The 21,984-nt window shown below is 33.8% G+C and overlaps 1 protein-coding gene across 1 annotated transcript in view; it reads left to right on the forward strand.

Moving 5' to 3' along the window:
- The window catches only part of LOC306872575 (VPS10 domain-containing receptor SorCS1-like), a gene marked incomplete at both ends in the record, with an annotated part of 176,784 nt that overhangs the window by 88,460 nt on the left and 66,340 nt on the right, over positions 1-21,984 (forward strand). The window contains 2 exons of the mRNA XM_079421187.1: positions 4,632-4,699; positions 16,876-16,975. Of these exons, the coding sequence (XP_079277313.1) occupies positions 4,632-4,699; positions 16,876-16,975 (168 nt within the window). The remainder of the gene's footprint in view (positions 1-4,631; positions 4,700-16,875; positions 16,976-21,984) is intronic.

Raw genomic sequence — 21,984 nt, forward strand, 5'->3', positions numbered from 1 at the left:
GAGACAGTACCTCGAGTTTTGTGGAGGAAAATAAACTAGAACAAATTCGACTTGGACAGTTTAGTCCTGGCAATGCTAAACTACGGGGGCATGTCACTATTTGTTAAGATGGGGAATTTTATGTGGACGGCCTTATAGGTTTTACGCCTCTCTCCCACATGTGAAATTGTTGCTGAATTGCTCTCGCTGTTCAAGGCTGGGATAATTTCGTTTGACAACGCCTGTTGTAGTGCAATGTATTATTTTTCTGTGGGAATGATCTTCTCCCCTCCAATACGAGAGAATGTCCCAATACCATCCATCCAAAACCATCCCACAAACCCTTTAGAGAGTCTGGCCTCGGTGTATAAATGGTTTCTCTGCTTCACAAAAACAAATATGATTTATACCAAATGCAGTGTTTTATTTGACTATTAAATGAATAATTAATCCAAAATGAAATTAGGTGGATCCTAATATGGATCCTCTGCAGTGAATGGGTGCCGTCAGAATGAGAGTCCAAACAGCTGATAAAAACATCACAATAATCCACAAACGATCCAAACGACTCTAGTCCATCATCTAATGTCTCGTGAAATGAAAAGCTGCATGTTTGTAAAAAACTAATCAATAAAGTGTTTCAACGTGAAATCTTTACTTCTGCCCAGAACATGAGTCCATAATCCATAATGTTTGCTTCATGTTTGCCCTTCTTGTCGACTCACATCAAACCGTTCAACATGTTTGTTTAGAACTGTTTTGGACTGTTATCAGTGGAGCTTGGTCTGTGCATATTTCTCTCCTGATTCAGACAAAAAAGCAATATTATGGATGGAGGACTCAATGCAATGGTTTACAGTTAAAAACATATTTAACAACATAGCTTTTAATTTCACAAGATATTAATTGATGGACAGGACAGTTTTGTGGATTACTTGTGGATTATTGTAAAGTCCCTCTTTACACCATATAGCCATGTGAGTAAAATTAATAAAATAAAATAATAAAAATTGCTTTAATAATAACAAAATAATAAGTTCAATATCCCTTGCATGATTTCTCTAACAGGAACCCTACAGCATTCAATTCTTCATTTATTGTTGATTTATACTTTGATTTAAAAACAAACAGATAAAAGACAGATGCTTGATTTGGATGGTGATTTATGCCCTTCCAACAAATGTAAACCTTTCAAAGTCACACTTCAATATTATTCCAACTAATTTTGTGCCAGTGTTGTTTCCTCTGTTAATATATCCATGCATATAGCTCAGCATACAGAACTAGAATTTAAGAAAATACTTGATTTAATAAGGTGCTCAGAGCAGCACTGTAGTGAAGTGTCTAATAAGCCTAATCAGAATGCAGGGAGAATAAGCCAAAGCCTTTGCAAGTGAAGGAAGCTTAATCAGAATAAGGGGCTCAACATATAAACAGCTTATGCTCATTACTCACAGAAACATGCATAAAGTCATTTTTTTACAGCTTTAATGGTTGCGGTTTATTATTTTACGGGTGCAAAATTAACAAGCAGAAATGTAACCATTGTGTCTAATGTTTTAATTTCCTTGCAAAAGTGTTTAAATTGTCTTATTTTACTGAATTATGTTTTATAAGAATTTTTAAAAAAAATGTATATATGTTTTATATTATAAAATTCTATATTTTATAATATAATATTAATTCTCTACTACATGTTAGATATCACTGACAAAAAAAAAAAAATAGAGCCAATCAGAAATGCTTCCTATCTGTCAATCATTTCATGCATTCAAAAGTCCTGACATCTGATTGGCTAAAATTGTCTTTGAAGGGTGGGGTTGTGGAAATGAGGCATGTGATTTAAGTCATCAAAATGGCTAACATTCCTTACAGCACCTGTGTAGGCACGACACTTTTTTTTCTGCACAATGTTTTATACAGCGTCACCGATTTTTAGTTGGATTAATCTACCACTGGGTCACTGGACATATGCCTTTTTCTTCTTGAACTCTCCATTTTAAAATTAAGTGTTTGAGATCATTGTCCAAGCAAGACTTTTTGAAGGTTTCCAGCAGACTGAAGCAGGTTCTCTTGCAATGTTTTCCTGTGTATTGCACCATCCGTCGTTCCTTTTCTTCCTTTTAATGACATGAATACTCCATGTTGACGAGAAAAGCACACTTCATGATGCTATCGCCAGCATACTTCACTAAGGAAATTGTGTTCTTTTGCACCACACATATCACTATGATTATATATATATATATATATATTTGTTTGTTTATTTGTTTATTTATTCCCATGCACCTAACCATACAAACTTTTCCTACATCGAAACTGGGTCAATATTAAAGCCTGTTCCCAAAAGGTATTATTATTATTATTATTATTATTCATATTTATTTTGCATTTTTGGAAAGGTTTTTAACCAACTCAAAGTCATTTTAGTGTATGTATGAAACTGAAACTGGAATTAAACTTTTAATTTAGCCAAAACCAAAAATGCTTTTTATTTAATGATCAATTAATGTATCACTTTTATTTAATAATCAACAGTCCAAAAAAAAAATAAAAATTAAATTGCACACATACTCAAATTTCGGTGCATCGCTAATACATACATTTTTAAGTGTGACTTAAGTGTCTAGGGCCATGCCATTTTGTCCAGACATCTTTTCTGCCTGCCTTCATATTTCACAGATCTGTTCATGTTGTTGAGCAGTGGTCTGGTGCTTTGCTCTCCGTTACTGAACTGTATGTAAATGTCAGGGCAGCTTTCAGATACTACAAGAGATCTCAGCAGTTCAGGCTGCTCCCCATATTGCTGAACGAATTGACTATAGCCTTAAAGGTGTTGTCTGGTGGACTAAAGCCTGAAGAACTGTATTATTCTTTGAGCTGAAGAGAGTTTTCATCATCCCTTTTCTTTCCCAGAGTACTCTTCTGTTTGAATGGCACTTCACACTTTTATCTTTTAGCGGTTTCTATTTATTATTTTTTTTTTTTCACATGCAGAAGGTCTGTTTGAAATGGGCTAGAATCTCTGTACTAGTTTTATTAACACTGTATTCAGGCCTGGATGTTAGTAGACTAAAGACTTTGATGAGTGTAGCCATGAGGAACAGATTGAAAGTTTAATGATATGGTCATTTTTGGCTGCCCTTTGAAGCTATATTACATAAAAATAGGCTTGCATTTGAAGAATTCACAAAACAACATATAACAGTTCATTGTTTTCATCCTAAAATTATTTGAGTGACGGTTTAAACTAATGCATTTTTGTATTTTAACACCCAAATATTAACATTTTGACTCAAAAGGTGCTCTACCAAATGATTGAGGAGCTTTCAGAGGGTTAATATATATTTTTCCCACACTTGTTGTTATAACTTCTGAGAGAATCAATGAACTCTTCCCCCATAATGATCAGCGCTCCTTCAAAAGGCTTTGAGTTCATATAGGTATGAATTCTTTCTTGGAGCATAAATAGATTGCAAGTTTATGAGTCTACTTTTTTTTCCTCTCTAGGCATGAATTTCCTCTCTCTTTCCCGATTCTAATTTTCCTGGAGGAATTTGACTGACCTAGTTAGCACAGTCTCGTGCACCTTAAGAATCTTATAAAGCATATTTACAGCGCTGTAGATAGATTCAGCATGATATGATTAAGTAATGAAGAGATGAATTATTAGGGTGTCAAGGAGGAAGCCTGATGCATCATTTAATGGTGTTTTATGCTGAGATAAAGAGAAGATGTGAGGATTTGTGCATTTTGAGGTTGTTTTAGGCTGATTTATTGAGCAGTTTATGTAATGGGTAATTTAATAATGGTTCTGATTCAGATTTCATGTGGACGTTTGTGCTAAGAGTTGATTTGATGATGGTGTCTTTTTTTATGAATCAAAAATTATTCCAAAATCAGTTTTTTGCTGGCAAGGAATCTGTCCAATACAACTATATGTGGATATATGAAATGTTTTTTGAGAAGTTAACATGATTGTGGCATGCTATACTCAATCTAAAATTACTTTAAATAGCATTTTGCTATTTTAAAGTCATGCATGCAGCTTTTATGATCTACAATCATATTAACGGCTTCATTTGTCACAACATAGGGGTTAATAACAAATGCAATTAAGGCAAAGCATGGCATTTTTTTTATGGTAATGAATGAAGTTTTGACCAATTACATGATCTGAGCTAACAATATTCTTATATATCTAAGATATATTTTTTTAAACACTGTGCATTAGCTACCCATGCATTCACCATTAGCAGCTGTTTTCAACCTTTTCAGGTTAGGAATCCTCATTCACTGTGCATTTTTGAACTTGATAATGAGCTTTTTAAATAAATCTATACAGTATAAGACATCCTGCCAGATAAATAATGCATTTAATTTTTACTAAATTGGTTTTGCTTTCAGAAGGTTAACAGGTTTTACAGTTTTGCGATTTAATTTAACAAGCCTTCTGCTCAAAGTTGTGAAAGTTCAACATCTTAGAGACAAATAAATGCAATCAAATATATTTCTATGAACTTTTCAGTTGCTAGTTATTTATTAATGCAAAATCATGATAACAAGATTGGCATTTTAGCCCCCCACTGACAATTCAAGATAAACTAAAATGAATAAATCAACTTCAATTTGTTTGTTTTTTTCTTGTACAGGTGATTCTCATGCTGACCAAACTGTATGACTTCAATCTGGGCAGTGTCACAGAGAGCTCCTTATGGAGGTAAGAATACAGATTCAAGGATTCAGTCTTTCTGTGTTCATGCCATAGGAAAATGTATTACAAGCATGTTATGTAATATACCTTTGTTTGTTCTTAACTTGTTAAAGCTTTTATTTAAGCAAGTAGATAAAAGAGTTCACTGTTACAATTTATACATTGTGCAAATGATGTGATGCAGTGTCCCTGTGGTAGCTCCACAAAGATCAGAAAGAAACAGATAAATACAGTGTGCTTTAAAAGTTCTCATAGTCTCTATGGAGTTGCATTTGTTTAAGCAGCGTGACAGTACAAACACATCCAGTGTTGTGACTTTTAAATCAACTCTGTATTAATAGTCTGATGAAGCTACATTAGCTGATTAATGGCGTGTCTGTCGCTGATTCTCTTTATACCCTCTCCAGATATCTAGCGCACAGCTCATTGATCTGAGTGGACATAATGTATGTGTATTAGAGCTGCCTGAATGGAGCTGATGTTGGAAATCTTAAAGGGATAGTTAACCCAAAAATGACAAATCTGCCATTATTTTTTATTTGTATCCTCATGTCATTCCAAACCTATATGACATTTCTGTATTTTGATTTTTTTTCTTTTCTTTGTTTTTCTTTTGGGTCCCATTGACTTCCAGTATGGGTTAAAAATACAGTGGAAGTCATTGGGCCCAAAACTGTTCGGTTGCCAGCATTCTTCAAAATATCTTCTTCTGTGAAAATTCTGTCATCATGTACTCATTCTCAAGTCATTCCAAACCTGTATGCACTTCTTTCTTCTGTAAAACACAGAAGATAAAGTATTTTGAAGAATGTTGGTTTTAGGTTTGGGTCCCATTGTCTTCCTTAGAATGGATTAAAAATACTATGGAAGTCAATGGGACCCTGAAACTGCTGTGTTACCGACATTGTTGAAAATATTTTCTTTTGTGAAAATTCTGCCATTATTTACTGATCCTTGTGCCATTTCAAACCTGTATGCATTTCTGCATTCTGTGGGAGATGCACAAAATATATATATTTTTTAAAATGTTTTTAATCAATGGTTTTGAATCCCATTGACTTCCATAGTAAGGACAAAAATAGTATGGAAGTTAATGAGATTCAAAACTGTTCTGTTGCTAACATTCTGAAGGGAAGTCATGTTCTAATGGTTCGAGAGTCGGACTTTGTCGGACACTTTGGATGGGTTAAATGCAGAGCACAAACTCCCGAGTATGGGTCACGTATATCACTTCACTTTCACTTTTCATCACTTTCTTCTAAATATCTTCTTCTGTGACAATTCTGCCATCATTTACTCATCCTCATGTCATTCTAAATCTGTATTCATTTCTTTCTTCAGTGGAACACAAAAGAAGATATTTTGAAGAATGTTGGCAAGCAGATGGTTTCAGATCCCATTGGCTTCCATAGTCAATAATTCAATGGGACCTAAAACAGTTATCAATTTTTTATTCAAAATTTCTTATTTTGTGAAAACTGTTATCATTATCATTTATGATGAGCAATTTTTTGGGTGAGCTATTTCTTAATTTCCACTAATCTAAAGCTCTACTACCGTCAAACAAATGGTGAAACTGGCCTTAGATCACCAGATCTGGCAGCTTCTGCAAGCAGCAGATTGGAGTGGAGATGCTCAGCAGACTGTGTGGCCCTTTAGCTTGGAAAGATGGAGCTTCCATCGGAAATGCAATGGCCAAAACACTCTGTAATATAGCAGGACAGGAAAAGATCCAGCTGGGCTCATAACAAAGATCTCTCGCAAAAAAATCTGATATGTTCAGCAATCTCTTACTCTCAGACAATGCTTTGCTGTTGACCCAGCATTTCAGTAATGAAGTTAGTGACCCTGCATAAAATAACCAGCGGGTTATTAATCAAAAGGCAGTGTGGAGAGTAGTTACCTACCCAATCATTTTAGATGAACGGGAAATGATAATTAGATTTCTAGATGATGTCTGTCCTTTGTGTGAGTCTGTGTGTGAGTGAGTGCTCTGCAGTAATGTCTGCCCTGTGTGTGTGTGTGTGTGTGTGCACGCTCTGCAGTTAATCATGTAAGAGTTCATCTATATATCTCATAATGAAAAAGTAGTTATTTTTCCATGCAGACTAAGACTGAAACACATCTGTGTCAAAACAATACTTTTACATTTGTCTCAATATACAGTAAACTGTTTTAAAGATTTTTTTTTTCTTCTTCTTTTTGAGAAATAAATTAACACTTATTCTGCAAAGATACATCAAATTAATTGAAAAGTGACATTAACTTTGAATTGCTACTAATTAATTAAATAAATACTGTAAACACACACATACTTAGTGTTCTTTTGAAGTTTCTATTAATCAAAGAATCCTGAAAAAAGTATTCCACAAAAAGAATAACAGCACAGTTGATTTTGTTATTAATAATAATAAGAAAGCTGAAAATGTAGCTTTGACATCACAGGACTAAATTGCAATTTGAATTATATTAAAATAGAAAACAGTTGTTACAGTAATATTTTACAATATCACTGTTATTACTGTATTTTTGATCAAATAAATGCAGCCATGGTGAGCATAAAAGACTTATTGTAAAAACATGAAAACATTTTTTGAACTATATATTCTGGGTGGTTATAATATAATATAATATAATATAATATAATATAAAATGTGCAATGGATTAAATGTGCAAATTTATGAAAAAGGTCATTTCATGTGATTTTGAGACTGTGAATTGCGTTTTTATATATTCTGAGCAATTTGATGTGCTTTCTGCCTTATTCAGGTTATCATGAGCATATATAAGTGCACAGTATCTGTGTGTAGATACAGTACTGTACAGTGCAGTATACTGTAAGTGTAAAAGTGTCTCATGGGAGTTATCAGCTCTAATGGATGGTAATATAATAACCTAAGCCATGTTAAAGGCCAGGTGCATCCTATAGTGTTCCCTCAAGATATCTGCATATTTCAAGACAATTATTTCCCCCTCACCCGGGTAGATAAATTCAGGAGTGCTTTAATGAATGTAGTCAAATACCTTCCTTGGCAGATAATTAAACTTTCATGGGAAGTTATAAAGAACCAATGCACTTCCTATGCTGTAGGTACTGTAAGCAGTTTTTAGAGTAGTATAGTGTATAGTGAAACACTGTAAGCATATGGTAAGCAAAGAAAGTGCTATTTCTGAAACCAGGTACCAGGAGCCTTTGTGAAATCATTAAATGTTATTATAAAAAAGTACCAGCCTCTAGTACTCTTAAACACTTACAAAACCTAAATGAGAGAGAGAGGGGGAAAAAAAACAACAACTCAGAGCTCTTGGTAAGTACTTAATTTATGATATTGTTGGAGTTTCAGTGCGATATCTGCTCTTTTTGAGGTGCTGGTTATTAAATGTAATTTTGAGTCTGAAAGAAGGTTTGATTAATGCACATAGACTCAAATTATACAGCCTAGTGTACTTATGCCTCAGTAGTTTTCAGTCTGTGCTGGAAAGTGAAAAAAAGAGAAAATAACAAGATTATTAACTTTTCATTTCTTCATTGCAAAGTTCCTTCATTTCTTCAGAAAAATGCATTGTAAAACGGGGTTTTGTCAAACAATCTAAAAATGTGCTTTGTGTGGTAACACCTAAATCAACTGGTTTTATTCAAGTCAAGATACTGTTTAATATGAATTAATTGATTAGTTTTACAATGAAAGGCATTTAAAGGAAGTATAGGTTCAGTACAAGTTTAAGATCTGTTTACAGCATAATGTTGATTTTAATCAATCAATCAATCAATCAATCAATCAATCAATCAATCAATCAATCAATCAATCAATCAATCAATCAATCAGGCCTGTCCCTCAAAAAAAAAAAAATTGCACAGTACAGTGGAAGTGAACTGTGCCATTTTTGGAGGAATTATGTAAAGCGGAAGTGTGAAGCTTATAATTTTGTTAAGGCACTTGCAGTAATTATTTTGTTAAAACTCATGAATTATTTGAGCTGTTAAGCTGTATAAATCATTTTTAGATGTTTAAGGGTTTTAGGCATTATGTGAAAAGCTATTCAGTGACGTCCTGTTGTGAAATCATAATCATGTTTATTACAGTGAGTGCTCAGAGAATTTCTGTTGAACATTGTAAACTGCCCTTTAGCAATAAATACTCGTCTCCACTTGAAATATCCCACTGTTCTTAGTGTTTTGATGTATTAAGAGTTTGTATGTCTTTGTTCAGCTGATCATGCCTATTTACCATGTTTTAACATTTTGTTAAAACATGGCATTTGTCACATTTATTATGATTTATGACATTTGTTATGAGCATGATTGTCTTTGCTATTTTATATAAAAGTTGTTTAAACTACATAACATCATCAATGCGAAGAGACCCAGTACACATATTTGGAGAAAAAAATGGATCATATTATCATATCAGTATAAACTGGCCATTAGCCATCGTCCCAATGCTGTTTGACTCTCTTTCCTCTGTTAATCCCAAAACTTGAGTGAACTATTCCTTATGGCCCAAATGAAACGGTTTCACCTCCATTGTTGTTGAAAGTTACTTTTAAAAGTAATGCATTATATACACATTGACTCCTCCTCTTAATTAGTGCTGTTTCCAATCCAGATACATTTCATTTGGAAGGCGGCGATAGAAAAAATTTAAATAAACAAAGGGGCAGTACAGAAAATATTTGTAATGCCACACTATGAAAAGTAACTAACTGTGTTACTTAGTTGCTTTTTATGGAAAGTAATGCAATACTTTTGTGCTACTTTTTGTTACCTGAGCTGGGCTTGTTTATTTAGCCTATTTTTAATCACAAAAACCCCAAAAGTTATATTTTTGGCAACTGCAAAGGCCCTTTTACAGCAAAAGTGAAATGAATAAGCATCAGGCTGAAGGAAGTGCCTCTGCTGATGCACTTACTCCCGATTTCTCTTAACACTGAGACTGGAGTAAGTGTCAGTGAACAAAAATATCTGTTAATTTTTATTTGAAAAATTAACAGATATTTTCTTGTAAACTTTTCAGTTACTTGAAAAAAGTAATCTGATTATGTATTTGCATGGCTTGTTATGTGTTACTCCCAAAATTGTTCACCTCAATATAATGTCATCTTTATGACCAGGCCTCATCCACAAGGTGTTTTTTTTTTTCCTTTGGTGTAAATAGTATGACTGGTGTGAGTAACATACATTTACACATCAATATCTGTTCAGTATTTAGCAACTTGATTCACCCTAATGAATGACAGCTACATTGGTATTTTCCACTTGCAATTAAAGCTTGTGAAATAATGGATTCAATGAAATTACAGCTGTTTTAATGCAAGAAACATGGACTAATATTAGAAGTGCACTAAATAGTAGAACAAATCCTATTTAAAGCAGGATATTTGAAGTGGCATGCTTTTAATGTATTAATTAAAGACCTCAGAGCAATGAGAACTCTAAATGGTCCAAGGTCAGACTTCGATAGGGGAAAAAATGCTGTTGCGCTGCAATACAGCTTTAGGGTAGAATTTTGAAGAAGAAGCGGGGAGAAAAAACAACGTAGAAGCTTGTTATAAAAAGATGATGCTCCAAGTGCTTTTAAAGATGTAAGAATAGCACTGCAGTTCTCTGGCGTTATCAAATTGCAAGTCAAATGAAGTTTGTAAAACTTTAACATCCAAACATTATTGTTATTTTTACGGTTGGACGTTTTATTGCACACTTTTAAAGTGGTAGTAGATATTTTGATTCTCTCATCTACGTGTCTTTGTGTCATTTGTGTGCGAGTTGGCAAGACGTTGCTCTTCTAAAATAGATTAGAAATGGCAGTTCTACGCCGAAAAAAACATGTTTAAAAAATGTCAGGTCTCAACCGAACACAAGTTTCACATTAGCACACAGATGAACGTATAAATATTTTATACAACTCACCACATATTCACCGCAGCCTATTTTCAAATGCTGTCAATATTCAACATTTCATACAACAGGAAATGTAAACAACCGATTGTTGGATATCTTTCCTTCTCTCTCTCTTTATCATACTGTGTGTATGTATGAGTGCAGATACCGCTAGTCTAAAACAACTCAATGAAAAGTGCTTTTCATTTCAATAACAGCTTTCAATGGGATCTTTCTGATCTGTAATGAGGCGACCGGCTCTTTCTGGGATTCTGAAGGTCATCACATTTTTCTGGCACAAAACAAAATGCTTCAGTTCTTGTAACTGACAATTTTGAAACACTTATGGCAACTGCTTTGATTTATTTCAAATTCCTCAGAATAGTCAAAGAACTACTTTATATACTTGGAATTGATCTTTTTAGTTTAAACGTTTGCTATTTATCATCCTTAACTGGTCTTAGGGTCTGACCTGAGCTTGATTTCTCTTAACTCTAAAACACAACACAATGCAGTGCAGTGCAGTGCAAAATTTAAAAAACAAACAAACATGCAATGCAGGCTTATTGACAGGATCTAAAATGTAAAAGTGTACTTTTATGCACAGCTATATAACAAACAATCAAACAAAAAAACAAATAAATAAATAAATAAAACAGGCAAACAAACAAATAAATAAATACAAATTCCTTAAATATTCTTTCATATATTGTTTATATTATAAATGGTCATTTGCATAGGTACAGTTAGCCTAAATACTATAGATATATCTGCCATTTGTCAAGTTGCAGCTGTCCCAGAGCAAACAAGCTAAAAGTATTACTTATGATTAGATAATGAGTAAATGATGTTTAGTCTTTTGAAAGTTTAGCTAACACGTTTTTTAATTAATTGCTGGTATTAAATATGACCAATTCAAGCTATTAATTCAATATACAGTATGAACCTGAAAGGATTCAGATGGCACTTTACAATAATGGCTTGTTTCCACCGAGCGGTATGGGTCAGTACAGTACAGTGTACTGAGTACAGTATGGTTCGGGACCGAACACCCTGATCCAGCCTGCATTTCCACTGCCAACAGTACTCTTTACTTGATAGGAAAGTGGCGATCGACAAAGCGCGACAATAAGCACAACTCAGTTTGAATGAACAATAATAGCCATTATAAAAGTATAAGTTCAAAGTATAAGAGGTTTATATAAGAGGAAATAAAGACCAAAGCAAACAATTCAGTCAAACGTATGCTACAAAGTCAGCACTGTACTATGGTAAAATTCAAAATAAATAAAAAGTTAAACTTTGTGCTCTGTCAAAACGATATGTAACAGTAATATTTTGAAAAATACGTGGGTTTTTGGGCAATGACGTTTCACAAGTCCACAAGAGTAGAACGCATATTGAGAAAGGGCTATTGTATGTGTGAAAATATACAATTATAAAATACACTGTTATACACAGTGTGTTTGCACACATTTATGTAAATAAGCCCAACACCCACGAACAGCAGAGCAGAGTGAGTGAAGCAGAAGCTTTATCCCCTTGTCACGCAAAACTGACGATTCTAGTCAACCAATCAACGTTCTGGAGTGAGTTTAGCTCCACCCTTTTGGTACCCTTTGCTGTGCTAGGTACCCCAATGGAAGGGTAGTGGTATGGTACGGTTCGCTATTTTCGTACCAGTCACAACTTCTGACAATGGAAACGGACATAATTGCGTACCATACCTTACCGAACTGTACCGCTCAGTGGAAACGAGCCATACGGTTCCATTGGTTAACATTAGTTAACTGCATAGTTAACTTGAATTGACAATGAAAATTAATCTAAAATATTTATTATTATTATTATACTCATTGTCATTGCTAATGCATTGACTTACCTAACATTATGTAATGGGACCTTATTGTAAAGTGTTACCAGGATTCATAGAAATTTGAACATCTCTAAAGTTGTTCATACATACAGTTCTTACATTTTAGATACATCCATACTGTACATTTTAGTATTTATACAAAAATATGAATATGTACATTTGCTAAAACTGAGCTTTATTGCAATGTCAATAGATCACTTTGCATGGTCTAAATAAGACTTAATGGCCCGGTTTCACAGACAGGGCTTAGACAAAGCCAGGATTAGGCCATAGTTCAATTAGCACATTAATGTCATTTTTATTAACATGCCTTAGAAAAAACATTACTGGTGTGCATCCTGAGACAAAACAAAGGCACTGATATGTTTTAAGATCAGTCAGTGCAAGTTTCTTTCAGTTGAAACAGCTCAGAATTACATTTTAATCTAGGACTAGTCTTAAGCCTTGTCTGTGAAACCGGGGGATAGAGCTTATTTACATTTCCAAAAGCATCCTAATAAACTTTTGTGAACCCATGTTTAACAAGTAATTTTGTTTTTCAATTTCCGCTCTCTTAAATGCACGCTTTCTTGTCATTGTGCTTTAAATTAAAGGTAAATGTTGGGTATGTTGTAAGTCGCTCAGATAAAAGAGCTAAATGACTCTGTTTACAATGCTGAGAACCTTAATTTCATCTCAGTGGACCTCCCTGAGTCTAGAAAATGACACATATTTAGTTAATAACCAACAAATGCTACATATAGCACCAGAGCAACAAAGCTGTATCCTCTGAAATGGCTGTGTTTGTTTATGTAGATGTCAGGGAAGTGTCTGTTGTTCCCCTAACAGTCAACAGAGGGCATCCTCTCTGGAATTCCCTGTTTATCTGAAGCTTGTTACCATAGTAACCGCACACCTGTGTTGCATTTAGAGCTCATTAGTCAACCGTTAAATGCTCCCTTTGTTTCAGCGGTCATTTGTGAACTCTTACTTGTAGGATTAATGTGATCCTGACCAGCTGTCTTTGTGTATTCTGTTTAATGCTCCTGTTATTGAATATTGTTGTGTTGACCTAGTCTGTCTCTTGGATTTTATTATCATTTTGTTGCACCGATGTAGTGGGTTATTGGAAAAAAATAAATTATAAAGTCGAAGAAAAAAAAAAGTTAGTGTTACTTTTGGCCTGTAGTTTTTAGTTGGAACTGGTATTGTATCGTCTAGAAACTGCTGAGTTTCTACAGAACTCAGAATGTTGAAAGTTGAAAATGAAAAGTCAGTTAGCAAAGTCTCATTAACATTAAAACTTCACATTGAGCGATGACAGATTCCTGAGATAAAACGCTCTGTGTGTCTTTCCTCAGCTTTGACTGATGCTCTCTTTTCTTTAACTTCCGCCATACTGTAAGTATAATTAAAAGCTGACATTCTGTGTGAATACCAATGAGCGTGAGGATGATGGGCTGGCAGTGTGTCTACTTACAGAAATTGCTTTTTTAAATCTAAATATTTGCTGATGTAAAAAGTATTAAATTCTATATCAACAAGATTTGATAAGATATAAGTTAATTAATGAAAGCTCATTACATCAAATGAAATGATAGATCCTTATTGCTTTATGTGGATAAAAAAGGTTGAAACCGAATAAAACTGTGAATTAAATCTATTAAAATAAGTAAATAAACGTCTCTTATGATATGCTATAGATTTGATTCCAGACACAAATTAGTAAATGTATTTATTTTTCTTCATCCAACACAGTTTCATGGCAGTTCATAACTATTTATTTGTTTATTATTATCATTATTTGTTTAATTATTTATTTATCTAATTATTTATTTATTAATTTTTCTTGAATTGGTGGCTAAATATGTATTTGTACAATCTCATTTGTACGTTTTTGTCATTCCAGTGATGGCTATAGGATGGAGTAGGCTTGAGGGTGTACCTTCATTTTCTAAAAATCATATCTTTCCATACAATTCATATTGAGATCAGTGCATGATAATTATATCCTCAGAGAACATTTCCTAAAATTTCCCAGTTTCCAAGAGTCTGAACTGTAACATGTTGTGAAGTATTTATGACAAGTTAACATAAAATACATACAATAGAATCAAAGACTATCAAATGTTTGTAAGCAGATGTCAGATAATACTCTTTAAATTGCATGTTTATCACTCCTTTGCACTTCAGAATTAATATCTGTAAAGTCTTTTTTTTAAATAATTAGATACGAAATAAGGCAAAAAAAAGTTTATAGTGTTTCAAAGTACACTGCTCATTTAAATTAAAAAAAATAGTTAAAACTAAATTACTTTAATTTCAATTCAGTCAAATTTAATTTTAACCAAACTACTGATTAAAATACTATGGAAGTTCTAAGCGGCCATGCATTATTATAATTTTTCTGTCTTGTTTCCTCGTGATCACGACTTAATTTTCTCGTGATCTCGACATAACGAAAGTTGTTTTGTTGTTATCACGACTTAATTTTCTTGTGATCTCGACATAACGAAAGTTGTTTTGTCGTTATCACGACTTAATTTTCTCGTGATCTCGACATAATGAAAGTTGTTTTGTTGTTATCACGACTTAATTTTCTTGTGATCTCGACATAACGAAAGTTGTTTTGTCGTTATCACGACTTAATTTTCTCGTGATCTTGACATAACGAAAGTTGTTTTGTTGTTATCACGACTTAATTTTCTCGTGATCTCGATATAACGAAAGTTGTTTTGTCATTATCACGACTTAATTTTCCCGTGATCTCGACATAACAAAAGTTGTTTTGTCGTTATCACGACTTAATTTTATCGTGATCTCGACATAACGAAAGTTGTTTTGTTGTTATCACGACTTAATTTTCTTGTGATCTCGACATAACGAAAGTTGTTTTGTCTTTATCACGACTTAATTTTCTCGTGATCTCGACATAATGAAAGTTGTTTTGTCGTTATCACGACTTAATTTTCTCGTGATCTTGACATAACGAAAGTTGTTTTGTTGTTATCACGACTTAATTTTCTCGTGATCTCGATATAACGAAAGTTATTTTGTCGTTATCACGACTTAATTTTCCTGTGATCTCGACATAACAAAAGTTGTTTTGTCGTTATCACGACTTAATTTTATCGTGATGTCGACATAACGAAAGTTGTTTTGTTGTTATCACGACTTAATTTTCCCGTGATCTCGACATAACAAAAGTTGTTTTGTCGTTATCTCGACATAACGAAAGTTGTTGATCTCAACGTAAAAACCGTTTTCTCACGACGTAATTGTAGCTATCGTGAGAAGATCAGGATCGCTATATTGTCTTCGACGATAAAGTTGCAGACCCGACAGCCTCCTTCTCAAGTGTCCAACACTTATGTGTAAGTCGTCAATCACTGACAGACACAGAGCTATTTCAGTTTGAGTGAGTCCCAGATCGAAGTAAAAGCGAATACGATCATCCATGATGCTGCGATGATGCTGCTTCTATAGCATTTTCTCATGCCGAATACACAGAGAAAATTAAGTCGTGATAACAACAAAACAACTTTCGTTATGTCGAGATCACGAGAAAATTAAGTCGTGATAACGACAAAACAACTTTCGTTATGTCGAGATCACAAGAAAATTAAGTCGTGATAACGACAAAACAACTTTCGTTATGTCGAGATCACGAGAAAATTAAGTCGTGATCACGAGAAAATAAGACAGAAAAATTATAATAATGCATGGCCGCTTAGAACTTCCGTAAAATACATTATAGTGTGTTTAATTAAAATACACTTTCATAGATTGTTGAAATGCATTTTAAATATACTAAATTGCAACTTCATTAGAAAAAAAGTATTTACAAATATATTTAACTTTAACTGACATTAAAGTATATATTAGTTCACATTAACTACATTCAGCAGTACACTTTTTTGTATTTCAAAGACAATAGAAGCAATTATGAAAGTACACTTAAGTGGGTCAAAAAAAAACACTGAAGTTCAACTAATTGCATTTAATATAGATTTGTTAGAATATAATACATTTGAAATCAATTACACATGCATTTAGGTTTTCAAAAACATTACATTTTATTTGCAGTGTATTTTGCGTAATAAATACACTTGTTTGTTAGTATGCTAGGTGGACTTCTTTTCTTTTCTTACGAAAACGCCACCTCGTAAAACAGCTACGATCCTGAACAGGCTGATTCATTCATCTCTTTTTTTTTTTAAAGCACTATACAGCGTCATGGCCCCTGCGTAACTACAACAAATTGCTGCAACATTTCTTAAACCTGTAATTACCTTCCTTAAATCAAATTAGGCACTTAAGAAGTGTTTCGCTTCCATGAATAAGCTACAGTTCCATACTCACTGTAGCCTTGTTTAAAGTGCGGAGCGAGTCTTTAACTACAACAGCTGATTCCCCAGGTTCTCATCAAAGCCTCTGATTACATTTCAGGTCAACAGATTATGGAACCACTTATGAGAAACTTAATGAAAAGGTTGGAGTAAAGACTATCCTCAGCTATCTATACGTCAGCCCCAACAACAAGCGCAAGGTAAGATTTATGGCATCCGTTTCTTCCGTCTGCTACTCCTACGGATTGCTAGTCTTCATGATGTCTCTTTTACGAAGGTGTCAAAACATTTTTCAAGGTGATTATGCTTATGTGCGTGCGGAGCTCGAACCCTCTGCTCATTTATGACTGCTAACCATGTTGGAAGAATTTCTCAGGTCTTCTTCTTGGCTCAGTGTGCTGTTGGCTAATATATCCTCTGGTAGTATTTACTAACCTCTCCCGCTTTTTATGAGATCAATGCATTTTAAAGATTCACTGACTACAGCACGCAATTTTCACTTGAAGATATATAGCATTCAAAGCAAAACGCACTCGTATCATTAATATTGATAAGGCTGTATTTTTTCTTTTTTTACTTTGAGGGCTAATGAATTATGAACAGGATGAAAAGAGATTCATAAATTGCTAGTGTTTTAATCAAAGGCATGACAAGAAGGCTTGTATTTATGGCTTGAGGCATGGGAGTTTGCTTCGACAGTGTAAGCTATCTTTCTCTGTCCTCCTTTTTTAAACTTCTATTTCTTCTCCTTTACTCTTTTCTTTATCAAGAGGAGTCGTTTACTACTTAATTGTCACTATTAGTCAATTAATTATGGGCTGTAATGAAGATGGAACACGCCTCCAGAAGTTAACACTAAGATGTGCTAAGCTACATGCTAGTCAATGTTCTGTAAGCTGAAGTTTGTGAATTTTATGGAAATCTAAGTACATCTGGTCATATACTTTGTTTAAACTTAATAATCAGACTTCTATTTTATTTCTGGCTCATTTGATTATGGATTTTTTTTTTCTAGTCATTCGGGATGAAGATCTATTTCTAATAAATGAAACCGTTTAAAGAAACATTCATTTATTATATATTATTTATTTCCCATGTTTTATATGCACAATCTTTTAAATTTGCTGATATTTTCACCTTAGGTGAAGTGACATTCAGCCAAGTATGGTGACCCATACTCGGAATTCGTGCTCTGCATTTAACCCATCCAACGTGCACACACACAGCAGTGAACACACACACACACACACACCGTGAACACACACCCGGAGCAGTGGGCAGCCATTTTATGCTGCAGCGCCCGGGGAGCAGTTGGGGGTTCGGTGCCTTGCTCAAGGGCACCTCAGTCATGGTATTGAGGGTGGAGAGAGCGCTGGACATTCACTCCCCCCACCTACAATTCCTGCCGGCCGGGGACTTTGGATTACAAGTCCGACTCTCTAACCATTAGGCCACGACTTCCCCACGAAATGGACAATCAATTTAAATTTGGAACACATTTAATAGACAGCATTTAACTAAGTAGTTTGCTATAATAAAGCAGATTTAAAATGCAGAGCAGAATGTCTGAGCAGGGATTTGAATCAGTGAATCTTTTTTTTTTTTTTCTTATGGAATTTAGTTCAATCAAATGAACCATATGAACAAACCAATTCACTAAAATGAATCTAGATTTCCCGAAGCTACGTATTAGAAAGAAGACACAACCTTTATGCACAACCTGTTTTGGGGATGTTGTGTTTTTTCACACTTTTGGTTACATAATATGAAGCATTATGTAATATGCTCAAATATAAATATGCCCAAATTTTACATTTTCAGAACAGACATCAGAACAAGCAATAAAAAAAATAAAAAATGTGGGATTGTGAAGTATGCTTTACAAGAAAATATTATTTCATTCTTCATCAAAAAATATTTATTTCAATGTGTTACATACCATTTCTTTATTTGTGGAAGATACTGTTTCTAACTGAACATTGTTTCTACAGCATTTTTTTCAGTGTAGGTTCAAATTTAATTTAATTTGATTTAATTTTATTTGATTTAATTTAATTTAATTTAATTTTATTTTATTTTGCATGTTTAGGAATAAAATGTAATATAAATAATGCAAATTATAAACCATTATGTAAAATCCTTCAGAATAAATCTGTAAAGTTAGGTGTATGTGCTGCACAGATTTCTGGCTCAGTGCAGAAGAAAAAAAAAGTCATTTTGTGAAAACAAATTTTTTAAATATGTATTGTAAATTAAATTTACAGACACAAATAGATAAAAATGTATGTGTATTTTGGGCGTATGGAGACAAAAAAAGCCAAAATTTCAAAATGAATAATTTCTGAAATAAATAAATAATAATTATAATAATAATAAACTTTTTTTTTATTTTACATTTTTCCTATAGTGCCTTGTCTTAAAACATGCCAGTTCAAATGTAGCGAAGTGGATTTAGTTATGTTGCTGCTTTTGGCTAATTACTCCCCAGCACTGCTGCTCAGTCTTGATCCCTTCGCTATTCAGTTAAGATGCAGGAACTGTGGCAATCGTGGCACTCAATCATAATGTAATAATTTGGGATGTTTTTCTAACAGATCAATTCTGTTTTGCTTACAGTTGTGGGTGCTTATAGGGATTCATATTTCCCAGCAGTTCTGAAGCGGCAGATTTAATTACATTGTGTCTAGATGGCATCTCTACCACCAACACATGCACAAATCATCAACATCTGCTCAACAATATACTGTATTGTTCATCCACTCTGAATGGCATCATTTTCTCCAGCAAAGTAGCAAACTTGTACACCAGAGGGGGAGAGACGAACCCACAGGAGATGCCCCTTCCTCTTGTACTCCTAAGTGCTTCATTTTCCAGCTCCATTTTCATAAAACTAGGTCTGGGTCGTAATTAAGGACTCTACTGTAAACATAATAACAGCTTTGAGTCTAATAGAATTTTCAACATCCATTTTTCTGCTTTTATGTCAACGTAATGTGGGATGGATAGTTATATAAAACAAGCAGTGATTATGCTTGAATGTGAATGCTGAATTGAAGCAGGGCTGGTCAATGCAGCACATCACAAAGAGCCATAATGAATATACTGTGGAGTGGACAGTAGAGCTTTATTAACCCATTAATGCTAGTTGATAGTGTTTTCGATGATGCACTGGAACATATTCAACATAGAGAACACAGCAGGGAGTGATTATTCATTTGGAAATATATAGTAAGTATAGGATACTATATAGAATGTATAGTCACTTTATATTGATAGAATGGTAGAAAGATCTTCCTAATGGAAATGTGTGAATAATAGAATATGGCTCCAATGTGACTTAAAAAGTGAATTAGTTTTTATGTTATAGTAATACATTGAATATAATATTTTTAGTAATTCTCTAATACTGTATATTAAGGCAAACATAAATATAACAATTAATTAGACAAAATATTTTAGTTAAGTTATAATTAAAGTGTAATTAAATAAACTAAAATAAATTAAATGAAACTGAAAACTAATATAAATCAATTTCAGCAACATTTTAATGTAGAAATGAGATTTGCTGAAAAAGTTATTAATATTGTTATAATTATTATTAAGCAAGTACACATTAAATTCATTAAAAGTTACAAAATGTATATATTTCAAATAAATGCCATTATTTTGCTGGTCAGTATATTATAAACCCATCTTCAAATGCTGCCTAAGCATATTTTAGCAACAAGGCAAAATAAATATATTCTGGCTGATAAAAAATATTCAATGGATGTGATCCAATTCTTTTAAATCTTCACTCTGCAAACCGCAAAGTATGACACAGTATCCTAAATACAGAAATGACCACTTTAATTCATTCAGTATTGTTTTTTGTGTTCCCTCTCACTGACAGTCTCCCACCCGTAGGTGACCGCTTCTCTTGCAGGATTTTGGCAGTACCGCCGTTTCACTTTCCTCTCCGCTGTCTACAATCTGCTGTGGTTGCACTTTCTGCTGCGCGCATTTACCTTTTCCCCGTGGCACTCAATGTTCAAGACTGTTGCATGGTGGTTTGGCTCTTACCTCACTAGTCTAATTATCCACCATCCTTTAATGATTTTAGAGAAATATTTTAGCCTAATATGACAGTCCGTTTTACAGGGTGAATTCATTTTCTCCATCTCATTACACTCTGACTTCATATAATCTGTGCTATAGGACTGTATGACTTGCAAAATAATAAATTTGCAGGAACACCCTCCCCCCCTCCCCCGGAACAGATTTTGGCATAGTTCGGTATTTGTTGATGCCCCAAATTCAATTTGTCACACCATGTAATGCACTCCTAAAAGCCACTCAAATTTTCCACACTGACAAATTTCTTTGTGAAATGTATAATAAAATAAAATCATTCTCCCATAGAGCACTGGCTATTTCAGGACAGAATATAATAGCAATTTCATCTTGAGTAATTTTCATATTCACTACAAAGCATTGCTGGCGTTGCTCATTTTTCTCATTTAAATGTCTGCTTGCTTTTTCCCTCCCACTGCCTTGAACAAATTATCCACATGACATTTTGCCACCAAAACCACAAGCTCCACATCTGATTACTTAACCTCCAATATCATTCAGCCCCTTTTTGTTATACAATATTATATTTAGCCCAGATTAAACCGTGGCTCATCACCTGGATGCAGATTCTTGATTGATGTGACTGTATCTTAAGGCGATAACTCAAGACGAGTGATTTCTTTACAGGCTAAGCTTCACTGGATTAAATGTGTGTAAAAACACAATCCTATTAATATAAGTCCTTACTGAAGACAACGTCCATCCATACTGTGTGCTAAATGTACATGTATCATGCTAGTAAACTGTTTATTTACAGTAAGTTTGATATCATAAAATCAGGTGGGCTTAACTACTATGTATTTACATCGAAAAAATAAGTACAATGTACTTATTGTGTTCATATTGTATTGCAAAACACTTGTGCTGTTATTGGGGTGGGATACAGGTAAGGTTAGGGACAGATTTGGTGCGATAGCTAGGTTTAAAGATGGGTCAAGGTGTAAGGAATGGGTCAACAGTGTAATTATGTATGTAATTATAGAAATTAATTACAGATCTAATTACATGCAGGCATTTTTAAAAATATAAGTACACTGTAAAAACATGTATGTACATAATAAGTGCATTGTATCAAATTAATAATTTAAAGGGGTCA

This window comes from Barbus barbus (genome assembly GCF_936440315.1).
Source record: "Barbus barbus genome assembly, chromosome: 7".
In the NCBI taxonomy this organism is placed as follows: domain Eukaryota; kingdom Metazoa; phylum Chordata; class Actinopteri; order Cypriniformes; family Cyprinidae; genus Barbus; species Barbus barbus.